The sequence below is a fragment of the Bradysia coprophila genome, unplaced genomic scaffold, assembly GCF_014529535.1.
Source record: "Bradysia coprophila strain Holo2 unplaced genomic scaffold, BU_Bcop_v1 contig_151, whole genome shotgun sequence".
Classification (NCBI taxonomy): domain Eukaryota; kingdom Metazoa; phylum Arthropoda; class Insecta; order Diptera; family Sciaridae; genus Bradysia; species Bradysia coprophila.
Window position 1 is genome coordinate 2,174,850 of NW_023503423.1, and position 12,424 is coordinate 2,187,273.

Consider the following 12,424-nt stretch of genomic DNA (forward strand, 5'->3'; position numbering starts at 1 on the left):
AACGAGGATATGCTTAGTATGCATCTCAATCGGCTTGCACCGAACCTTCTTGGAGTGCGTACAGTAATGTTCACTGTGCACTGTACAGTAGTGAAGTTCACTGTGAAAATTTTGACCGGTCTACCCAATGTATATGGGTCGACTTGTCAGAATTGAAGAATTACTCTACGAGCCCTTTGAAAGGTTTGTCGCGTGTCTATTATTTGCAGAGAGATGCTAATATGACGACTGGGTCGTTTCGACGGATAGAGGGAATATGTCGAATCATTTTGAAATTGGTTGAGAGAAAATGTATTGAATTCTCTCTCAAAAACCCAACTGTCATTCGACGTATTCGCTCTATCCGTCGAAACGACCGAGTCGTCATATTAGCATCTCTCTGATTATTTGTGAAATTTTGCAAAATTTGTGAATTTTAACGAAATTTGGTGAAACTTAACGAAATCCTAATTTAACATATTTCGCAATTTCAGAAGGAAGCAATTGACGATGACAAAAGGATGGTCCAACATACACTTGGTTGAATTCTTAGGCTCTCTCTAGCGATTCTGAAAGCCCTTAAAATATTTTTTTAACGAAACATTTCTCGTCTTAGTGTTTCTAACTGCCTATCTCATGGCAGGCTCTGAGATTATCGAATGATTTTTGAATATCTTAGAAAAATAAAAATTTTATTTTTACGACTTTCCAGTGGCCATATCACGGTGGTTTCACGGTCATCAAAATGGTGATTTTTTTCATAATAAAAAAAAACCATTTTTTTACGATTGAACCCTTGGTTTCGGTCATTAAAAATTTTGATTGAAATTTTGTCGTTTTTTTTAATCGTTTTCCTTTCATCGGATCCATAAACATGCCACTGCAACTGGTGAGCATGTGTCTGTGTGTTCATAATATTTATTGAAAAACCCGAAACGAAAATATTAAAAATTGGCCATTGAGTAGGCAGTACAAACAACAAACCACTTCACTAACAACTCTCCCCTAAAAACAATTTTTTTTTTTCAAATAATTTCTTAGAATTTGTGAGGATTTTTCCGTAAAAATCGCATCTGTCGCGTCTACATACATGCTCGGTAATGGCATTAATGTTAAAAAGGTTCCTTTTTAATAAAAATGCGGCACAGACGATACACGAAACGTATATAAAATTTGTTGTTCTTATAATATGCAGCATTCGATCGACTGTTGTGTGTGCATACCTTTTTCTTACAGCCGAACCCTATAACTTGAATCGATTCAATGTTTGGTAAATCTTTTGGCAACGGAGAAATCACACCACACCACATGCTGTTGGTGGATTCTCTCAAGCGGAGATATTATTTATCGATGACGTCGCTAGCGCATGCAGTCAAATCCGACGATCGGATATATTACAATTCAATCGATCGAGAAAAGCGGTATGACCCAAAATAATTTGTGAATAATTTCCGATGAAACTTAGTCATAAAATGCCGTTGCGTCAGCACGTGTCAATATATGACATAAAAGGTTGCATATCAGGTAAATAGCGTCGAAAGTATAACATATGTTGCAGCGAACATAGTTCGCTCGTATTTTTGATGCCATGATGGTGGAGTAAAGGAACACTTTTGCGTTTTCCAAGAATTGTACGGCCACATATCGAATGGATAATCGATCCGTTTCATCATTGTTTATGACGTCGGGCAAAAATATCGCATAAGAGGTAACGCTAGTACAAGGAAGTCCTAAGGTGAAGAACGGCAATGATTTTGTGGGAACGAACGGTCGTCAACGAATCGAGAGAAGCCGGGAAATAATAGACGAAAGTCAAGGCAAATACCAACTTGTGGAGTTTGTATAGAGATGGTACATCGAACAATGGGCGACTCTCATTCTAAGCGTCTAATATCTCACCTTGTAATAATTGAATGGTCTACGTGGTATCAAGACAAAAATGTCTGATGCGACTCTTTATCTGTTACTGCTAAATCCAGACACAAAATTCCATTCCAACAACTTTGTACCTTGCGCTCAACTGTTATCAATAAATTGTCACATCTCTTGCTCGATTTATTTTGAAATTCCAATGGCTAGCAGTCATAACCATTCCAAAATGTCCACACAAATACTGACACATCAATGAAATGGAATGGTGATCACAAAGTAACATGCAATGTGAATGTCCACCACAAACGTAAATACCAAGCTAGCTTCACTAACGGACTGAGTAATTGTACAAAAATTTCCGTGAAACGATTTACTAAACGTCGAATATCCCCCGGTACACGACAAAAACAACCGAATCATGCGCCAATGTCTACATGACTTTGAAATAAAATCTTTTTTTTTCTATTCTTCTTCTAAATCCACAACAACATTCCATTCGTATCTTATCGGCGGCGATGGAAAAAAATTATTAAAAATTGGTATAAGTGTCCTATTTGGCCTCGGATACAATGTTGCATAATTCGTCTTATCAATCACAAGGACGGAAATACTATTTTTACCAGCAGTCGGTTCTGTTTGAGGTGTGGATACGATTGGAAATTAGAATAAGGAGAGCATCAGTAACATTAGACAAACTGGGATTCAACTGACTTGAAGCAACTGTGGATTTTGGAGAAAATAGAGTGAACCACACGTGTAATCAGGCCATGGCGACAGAGAGAGGCAAGGAAATGAACAACCTCTACGAAGTATAGATAATACTCTTTTGCATGTACAAGTTTAGCGAATTATAAATGAAATGAAACGGTGACAGAAACCGTTTTCAATTGAAAATAGTTTGCGTCAGCTTTTGGCATGTTTGTTTCGTTGAGTGTGAGGTGAATTTCGTTGATTTGGATCAACACATCTCATAGAAGATTATTTGAAGTTTTCACACTTCAAATGTACTTGAGGAGCACTTGTTTGTTTTTGTGGTAATTTAATTGGAAATTTGGATCATTGGGGTCAAATACTCCCAATAAATGAATTATGTCACTAAACATCTACAGATAACATTCATAGCAAATTATATTCTTCAAAGAAAACGTTTGTCTTACCTGAAAATCTCGCCAGGAACTTATAAAATCCGGTAGTCATAGATTCCACTGTCGTTTCCATATTGCTAATTCGTTGAAATAACATCGAATGTCTACAGTTCACTTCCATAGTTCTGTTTCGGAATTAATTTAACTAATTCGTTATCCACACGCACGCACAATTCAAAATTCCACGCACGCGTTTACCAGTTGCAAAATATCTTACGTCACAAAATCGTCTCTCGAAACACTAAATGCACCAAATTTTCACCAGACAACGTACCATTCTGATCCGAATGTCAATACATTTCACAATAAATTCGGCGGCTTTGTCCGCTGGGCTGATCGTTAAATGTTAGAAGTGATTCGTCAAATTGCAACGAAAGGAATTATCCGCCTTAGCAATGAATTTTCTTCAGATTTCTCCTTCGTTTCAATTTCAAAAATTTCGTCCAAATCCAGAAAGGTTCCAATCTATCGACAACTACCAGTTTCTTCATTTTCATTCATCAAAAACACTGGAACTTTTAAGTCTCGTTGGTTCGTTATGAAATGGATCGTTTTTAGTTGGAAAATAAACGATTGAATTGACGTTGATAATTGTCAAGTAATTTGACGTGCACTATGTCATTGACCATTTAGTTGTACTCACAACTCTTTTTTTTACCAGATTTTAGTCTGAATTGATAGAATCTTATGTGTGGCTGGCTAACAGCAAATGAAGAAACGTGTGTGTGCGGTTGTTTTGTTTAACCGATTAATAAGATCCGTAGAGCTAATGTTTACAAAGTTAAATTCTTTCTTTTTTTCGTTTAATTATTTTTTTCCACTTCAAAAGCGCACACACCATTAATTTAAAACACTATCCGAACTGCATATGTGCCTGGTGGTATATGCTACACAATTAATTAAAATAATTTCCGCAAGTGATTAAAAACTGGTGGATCGAATAGATGGTATAAAATGCAGTTCGACATCGACAACAACAACAACAACTCTTTCGTACTGAAATTAAATGTCGATTACACAATTTCATGTAAAGTTTTTTTTTAATTTCTTTGTATACAAAATATTTATCGAGAGTGTTGTATATGTGGGTAATGGGTTTTTGTGTTTTTTTTTCTCTAGTCGTTGAAACACCGCAGAGAAATTGGAATATAGTTCAATAAAATGTTGTTAACGAAGCTTATAATTTAAGTATAGTTTACTGTGTAAATGTAAATAGTTAGGCAGGAAAATAATGCACTTTTTTTACTCTCTCTCTCTCTCTCTCTCTCTCTCTCTTAAGACACTTTTCGGCTATTTTCATCAATTTACTGTGGAACGAATGAAGTCCCGTGTTCGTTTTATCCTCCCAAAAGAAGAATCAAGTGTTCAGTGTTTTCCGAAATTCAAACCTTCCAGACAACACATATTCCAGTCTCGAACCGATTTTGATTATGTGGAATATGAAAATGGAATTTGCGGATTGTCGATTTTCTTCTGTACATCTGTGTACTTTAATGTCTCATTTGTTGTTTCTTTTAAATAAGAAAAAAGGTTTTCATTCCACTTTTAATGGTATTAAATTCACAAGACACATAAACTAAAAACAAAAAAAAAACTTTTTTTTTAGTGTTGTTGTGGTGTGGGTTTCCTTTCTTTTCTCGACTCTCGATCCCATACTCACAAATATTCTCATGTGGAAGGTGCTGTTTTTTTTCCTACCATTAAAATTTCTATATTTAAAGCATGTATGAGAAACAAGAAAATTTCAACCAACACCTTTGTATACACACAAAATGGTTTAGTTCCGTCGTCGATGGATTATTTTCTTCTGTTTTTTTTTTTTTTTGTTTAATGTTGTTTTGAAGTGCACACAACTTCCAATATATGAAATGTCAAAATAATTATGGAAACAACACCCCGAAATTGTAGTTCAATTTTTTCGAACGTTTTGTTACTGTCTTCCTTTCAAAGAGTTCATTCATCCGTTCGGTGCAGCTATTGTTGTTTCATAAAACAAATTGTTAATTACACTCGACCGAAAAAAAAAACTTTTTCAATTTACAGGTTATGTCAGTACTATAAAAATGTCATTAGCACTTGGACCGACTCGGACCGTAATTCCATTTGAGTAATGTAAGACAAAATGTTAACCCAAAATCGTTTTTTGTTTTAATTCCATTTAGTTTCTCCTGCACAGAATCGAAATTTTAAGTAAACAAAACTGTCAGTAACTACACTTTTATTCTCGAATTTCTCACATCCATCAAAAAACACTTTTGTTATTTCAGTTTTAATTCAATAAAAGTCGGTGGACGAGAATTAAAAAAGTCGTCGAAGAAATTCAAAAATCATTTACGAGAACGAAAAGTTAAAATTTAAAAAAAAATTAATTAAATTTCAACCAACCACGTACCAAAATCTATATAATAAATCTATCCAACGCACAACTTAAAAAATATTTTCAAAAAGAAATGTTCAAAGAAAAAACCGAGACGAGACAGATTACGTTTTCCAACGATTCAACGATGTTACCGTTCCGAATAATACTGTGGTTCTGGTGTTCGGTTCAGTTTATTGAGATACTAGTTTTTTTTGTCTTCTTCTTCTTCTTCGCCTGAACCGTCTGCCATCATCGGTAAAATAGCCGAACGCGACACACACACTACGATAACCGCACCTATCATATACCGTCAACAATGTGAATTAAATACAAATAAAAACAAAACCTGTACGCTAGTGTAACCACCAACACATATGTTTCAATTACAAACTATTACTCTACTAATATTCGTCCGATCATACTTTTGTGTGAATATGAATGCATTCAGAGAGAGAGTGAGAGAATATCTAAATACCAACAAAAGGAAACTATAAAATAGTTTTGTTGGAAAATAGCATAAGATTATTGGGTTTGTTGTCGTGTGTCTGTATGCATGAGAGATAGTTTTTTCGGAATTCTTCCAGCATTTATATACAAACTCCAGCATAACAATAAAAATAAACCAAAACTCCATTCTATGTTTAAACGTCTCTTATACACACGGCTACTGTTAGATCGAGGAATCCACACACATATCCAAAAAACAAATAAATTTCTCACACATCAATAAAATACGCTCTCGTTGCGTGAACAATCGATTGAGAATGAATATAAATTGTGTGTATTTGGTGTATAATAGTAAGCAAGGCACCGTATTCATAGGTAAATAAAATAAATGGGAAGTGAGAACCATTCACAAAATTTTGTAACAGACCACACTAGTTGGAATAGGAAATTCTATCAATTGCACTTAAACTATTCGTAATTATGGTGTGGTGACCTGATGTGGTGGAAAGCTCTTGGGGAGCTTAATAAAACAATGTTTTCTGTGCATCGAACATGTTCTTGTGCAAATGAAAACATGTTTTGTCGTGTTTGAGCTTAACCATCTGAAGATATGAAGCCTTTACAGGCCGTATGCGACTTGGAGAATCACAAGAGCGCCTTTCACAATTTAATTAAATTTGCTGTATTTTCACCTTTCAATAGAACTTCTTGCTTCTCCTTTTCTTCTAGTACATTTAACTAACAGGCCTTTTAAAACTCAGTGCAGCCCTGAGCTTTTACAATCAGCCGAATCTAGAGACGCAGATCTAATGTCAATTCAATCTTATTCCACTCAAAAGAATTAACATCAGATTCGACAATTTTACTAGCGAATGTGAATAGGGTAATGTCGACATAATCAAACTGGAATGATCATTATTTCCAGATGAATCAAGTATTTGAGTAAGTAAATTATACTCGGAATAGATGATAGATCTCTTCCAAGTGCGGGTGCAAAGTGCAGTTTACTGTCAAACGTCATCCACAGGGCCATAACCTCAACGTTTTTCCATACATTTTGTCAGCAAAAATGTTTGGTTATGTTGTCTGTGGATGACAATTGACATTTGATGTTACATTTGGAAGAGACCTATGGCCGTGGTCTTGTATACAGTCGGAGGTGTAACCTTTAGCGTTTTTCACCTTATGCCTGTAATAGGAACATGCTGTTTGGAAACTAAAGCTCAAACATAATAGATTTTTGTACATTTCATCATTTCCAACTTCACTGCTATATTTCACCAGAAAATAAGGCGCAAGCAAAGAATGAAATACTGAAAAAATTGTGGTGCCTCGAGACATTGAAAACAGGCTTTGGTCCTAGTTTTCGTGACGGATATGCCGTAACTGTCAAATGAAGTTAGGAATTTTTCCATCCAAAATCGCGATTGCTGCAACTGTCGATGGAAACTTGAGCCAAAACTTGCTTTTAATGTTTCGTGTGGTATGCATAATTACTCTAATGTGGAAGTCCATCATTAGTATTTTCACAAGGTTCTGGGGAGACTTAGAAGCGGATGCGATTGTAATGTCCTTGTGGCATTTTAGTGATGTATTCGTCATTCGAATAGTAAAAACGATTTTTGAGGGAGAGTTTGGAAGTTGTCGTTTTAATGTCACAGTTGGAAATTTATGCCATACTGTTACGATAATTATTACGAAAGAAATAGCTACTTGTTCACCTAGGTAAACAAAACGTTTTTTTCGACAAAGTCTTCTGAAGTTTCAACGGAGGGGAGAAAATGACTTTTTTTTCGCCTGCGTTGTGAAATAGTATATTTCATCATTAGGATTAAAAAGGTGTGTTTTCGACCCAGGTGAAAACGCCCAAGGACGCGAAACCTTCATTTTGACATTTATCTGGATTCTCAGCTGAGTGAGATTTGCACTAATGGATCTATTCCCGGCAATTCTCTCCTATACCAAAAAAGTTCCATGACAAACACTTTCCCTCTGAGGCTTTCGGTCTCGCGTAGTCAACCATAAATTGAATGGAAAATTATCCTGAGTTGAAGTTTATTCGAACCACACGCTTCTTTCGCAAAACCGATTGATTTTTCTTATCTCAATTAAATTGAAACTCTAAAAATAAAATTAACCTAAAATAAAGATGCTAATGCACGCGTCTTCATCGCCGTATTATTATACCATTTCCTCTACATTCAATGTGCCTGCAAGTCATTTATGTTATACACAATTTAGTTCATGAGTACCTACCTAAATGCTAAACAAAACACGAAAAAAAAATCTTTTCACACATTTCATAGAGGTTGCTCTATTGGAAGGTGATGTGCACTGGTATTCAAGAAATAAAATGCATTTTTGTTATGCGTTTTATTTCCGTTTTTTTTTTTCTTCTCTCGACTTCTTCCATTTCTATGGGGCATACCTGCTATTTGGTGATTTTATGTAGATGATAGGTGTTAATGGGTTAACCGTTTTACTAATATCATATGGAACGCATTGGTAGGTACATTTCCGAAGAATCGAAGAGGCAATGAATCAATTTGTTCGTTTTAATAGCCCAGTTTTAGTTGTATTTATTTCAGCTCGTTAAATGTTTTAAAACTAGATCCAAGCACACAGGGTATGCGTACTTAGAGGTATCAATACAATTTCGTGATTTCGAACATCTCGGTAAAAGATTGCTTCTAGAAATGCAACTTCGAAGCCAAAATAATATTTCTATCAAGTCGGTTGGAAATCATCTTTTCTCATCACAAATTTCACCTCACAAATCTGCAGAGAGATTCTCTTGGAAAAAACGTTTCCAGTGGACGTTTTTTTATGTACCAACAAAGGCATTTGTGGCCCTAGAAACCAATACAGTTTTCAAAAAAAAATCCTCGACGCCTATAGGAGAATGATGTTTACAAACTACGAAGAAATGTAATAGAGTTTTCCCATATTTTAGTACATTATGTCATAAAATTTCTGCTGTCACTGCGCTTATTTTTTTGTGAACCAACTTCATATGGTGACATTTGTTCTGTAATGACAAATGTGAGGTTGGTTCACATGAAAATAAGCCGCAGAGAATGAAGTACTATCAAAAAAATGTGGTGGTCAAAACCTGAAAACATGTACTTTCCCTATGGAAATCTCTAAAGGCCCGTGTAGCGTACAGTTGATAAAACAAGTAAAAACTTAACTATTTCGGTGAACTTCTAGCAGTCCCTTTCCATCCGAAACACAACGAACACATAGAAACTGTCTTTCCTGATCGCGACTGGTCTCAGCTTTGCAATGACACCAAACATGCCATTGAAGTGTAAATTTGAAACTCAGTTCCTCTACTCGAATAAGTCCGTGCACAGGAAAGATTTTATCAAAGACCCATGCCTGTTCAGTGTCATTGCAAAAGGGAAATGATGTTTGGAAACTAAAGCTCAAATGTAAAAGATTTTCGTAAATTTCTATTATATTTCTAGTACATTTACACTAATGTCAGCGATCTATTTTTTTGTGAACTAACTTCACTGCTATGACATTTCATGTATATTTATACCGAAGTGAAGTTATTTCACATGAAAATAGAGTGCAAAGAATGAAGTATTGAAAAAAATTGTGGCCAACCGACTTTTCCTATATTCAATCAAGCAATAAATCGTATTTTGTATGTAGGTAAATTCATTTGTCTTGTCATGTCACATCAACTGTTACGTCATATGACTTTTTATGTCATATGACTTGTTTCGTTGTTACTAGTTATTGTTTTGGATTCGGGCTACCTTCAAGCCGATAATATTTTACTGTTAATCTTTTACAAAGGACAACGACGTCACCGGTATATCATCTAATCTGTAACACACTGAGATGTTTCATATTTGAGCCTCGATTTGAGCGAGGTCTATCTTTCGGAGCTTAATTCTTAAAAATTTCATTAAGGATTTTTTTAGGAATTTCTAAGACTCTAAATTCCTAGATATTGGCCCCGATCACGTGATTCATTACGGATCAGGCATGAGCGCCGACGGAGAAACCTCGGCGGCGGCTAGCCGAAAAAAATTTCTCGGCGGCGGCGAAAAAGTCGGCTTGAGCCGGCTTAAAACGGCTCGGCTGGAGGTTCCTTTTAACTTTTTTTCAAAATAAAAACGCTTAGATAAATTCATGGAAAATGAACTAGTAAGCATGAAAATGAAATTGTACGGCAAGCGAAAATGTAGGTAGATTAGGTTGTTCAAAGTGCAAGTGGAACTGGTCTTGTTACAAGCAAGTCTCTAAGTCTAAGGTTCACTAACACGTCAAGTTTTATTGCCTCAAAACTTGAACTAAACTGCTCCAGTACACTCATTTAACTCATTAAGAACATGATTTTCGAGAAGAAATCGAAAGCTCACGAAAATCAAGTAAAAATTGAAAAGAAAAAAAATCGAGAAAATTCGCAAAGATCGATAAAGTTTTCTCAAATTTGTGAATTAACTGATTGTGCGCCTTCGGCTCGTTCCGCAAAGGTCATACTTGCCAAAACAACAAACTTAGAAGCGAGGACGTAATATACCATTCTGGAAAATTCATGAAAATTCAAGAAAATTTTCAAAATTTTCTTAATTTTGAAAAAAAAATATTCAAAATGTACTTGAGCTGCTTAGGATCAACAGGAATCTCGGTTTTCAAAATTATTTCACCCATTCACCTTTCGAAATCTGCGGCGCGGCTTGCTCAAAAATGGCCGGCGGCGGCTTCATCGGCGGCGGCTTCATCGGCGGCGGCTTCATCGGCGGCGGCTTCATCGGCGGCGGCTTCATCGGCGGCATGCCTGTTACGGATCTTGTAATTTTTCAGTCAATCTTAAAATCGGAATCGTAATCCCAATTAGAACTTTGTATGGAAAATTAGGAATCCGTAATAAACCTCCCTCTATGTTAGTCCGGTTGATCAAACAATTTTATGCTCGAAACCAAATCTATTACTTCATTAGACTTAAGATGGATTACATCACATCGACATCTTATCAATCTTTTAATAGACGTGCCTCATCGTCTATGCTGAGTTCGTTGCCGATAACTCAGATATAATTAGAAGTTTCGGCTTTATTCCATTTATTTGACCATTAATAATTAGGCTTAAACATTCTAACAGCCGTAACGTATATATACATGCACCTCATACCTCAAGCTGTTAGCAAAAGATATAATACACAAAACATTGACAAATCAATTTAAATGGTCCGAGAGGCTGTCACTTTTTTTTCGTCTTCTTCTTTATTCAACATACAAAATATCTATTCAGCAACCATCTACCAAAACAAGATAGTAATTTAAAACATCGTCTCCTTATTTCGGTACCAAACAACAACAACAAAAAACACAGAGAGAAGACAAGACAGAAACGAAGAAAAAGATTGGGGGCGTTCAGAGGTGATTATTAAAGGCAATGATTCTTTTTTTATTGTATCTACGGTGCGGTGTTCGTCTCTTCGAAAAATGATTTTTGTGTAATACGACCGATGATGACCACACACACCTGAAAATCTATGATGAGACCATTGAAGAAGGAAGAGAAAAAAAAAGTTGTTGATAAAAAGGCGGCATTGAAATAGTTATATTTAACCGAAAAAAAAATTTGACGAAGCGGAGAATTATATTTCTGGTTGTTGGTCCGTTTTTACCTATAATTCGGCTCGGCTTATTAAGATTGTTAAAACAAATATTTTCGCATCTTTCTCATTTTGTTTGATTATTTTTCTGACAGATAAGGTGGGCTGGGCGGCCAAACCGAGAACGACCGACGGCTATTAAACACATCATAAAAACAGCGCTGGGTATTTACCGAAATTATGTTTGTTCTTGCGGCAATTCGATTTTCGATGAAAATTACAGAGGGTTGTTTAAAGTGGGTGGAGAATTTATGCAATTCTCAGGCATTTTAATGATTCGGAAGATCTGAAGTCCTTTGCCATACGAGAATAATTTCGTTTCTACTTTTACAATGTCATTGCTTTCTCCGAACATATGAAGTAGTAGAGTAGGATCTATGCTATTAAATGTTTAGTGAAAAAGCACATAGTTGTTGAATATTGATTGCTTTCTATAACAGCATTCAACCACTTAATGAAAGAGGATTCAATTCCTTCGATGCACATAGAACCCATGAATCTTTTCACGAATGTGTTGGTGTTTTGCGTGAAAAAACATCCTAGATTCTGATATAGTCATTTACGTCACAAGGACATAGCATTTTCGTGTGACATATTGAGTTTTGAGACCCACGACCTGAGATTTTTGATACTTTTCCTTCCACAAACAAAATTAGTTCAGTTTTAAACGAATAAAATTCCTACAAAGCGGTCATTTGAAAGTGACCTGACTGGCAACACCGAAGTTGTACGAGGCCAAAAGTCGATAAATGGGATTTTGTAGTCCGGATTTCATTTCCGTAAGGTGGGGAGGACACGGGCGTGTATGGGTTCGTTCGAACTGCTAAATATGCCCATCGCTGTAAAGCTAAGGTCGTCCAAATTCATAATAAGTAATAATTTAATCAAATAAATGCATTAGTGAGGTCACAGCACTCATCAAAGTTCATCGAGGTTACATCGACTTTGAGAAATTTTCTGGAAGTCATATTTTCGGCCGTTTAT

The 12,424-nt window shown here is 35.8% G+C and overlaps 1 protein-coding gene across 1 annotated transcript in view; it reads right to left on the minus strand.

Moving 5' to 3' along the window:
* Nucleotides 1-5,534, minus strand: part of LOC119074382 (protein spitz-like) — a 66,003-nt gene extending 60,469 nt beyond the window's left edge. The window contains exons 1-2 of the mRNA XM_037180497.1: nucleotides 4,657-5,534; nucleotides 3,009-4,572 (exon numbers count right to left, since the gene is read on the minus strand). Coding sequence (XP_037036392.1) covers nucleotides 3,009-3,117 — 109 coding nt within the window. The 5' untranslated portion in view covers nucleotides 3,118-4,572; nucleotides 4,657-5,534. The remainder of the gene's footprint in view (nucleotides 1-3,008; nucleotides 4,573-4,656) is intronic.
* Nucleotides 5,535-12,424: the final 6,890 nt, after the last annotated feature.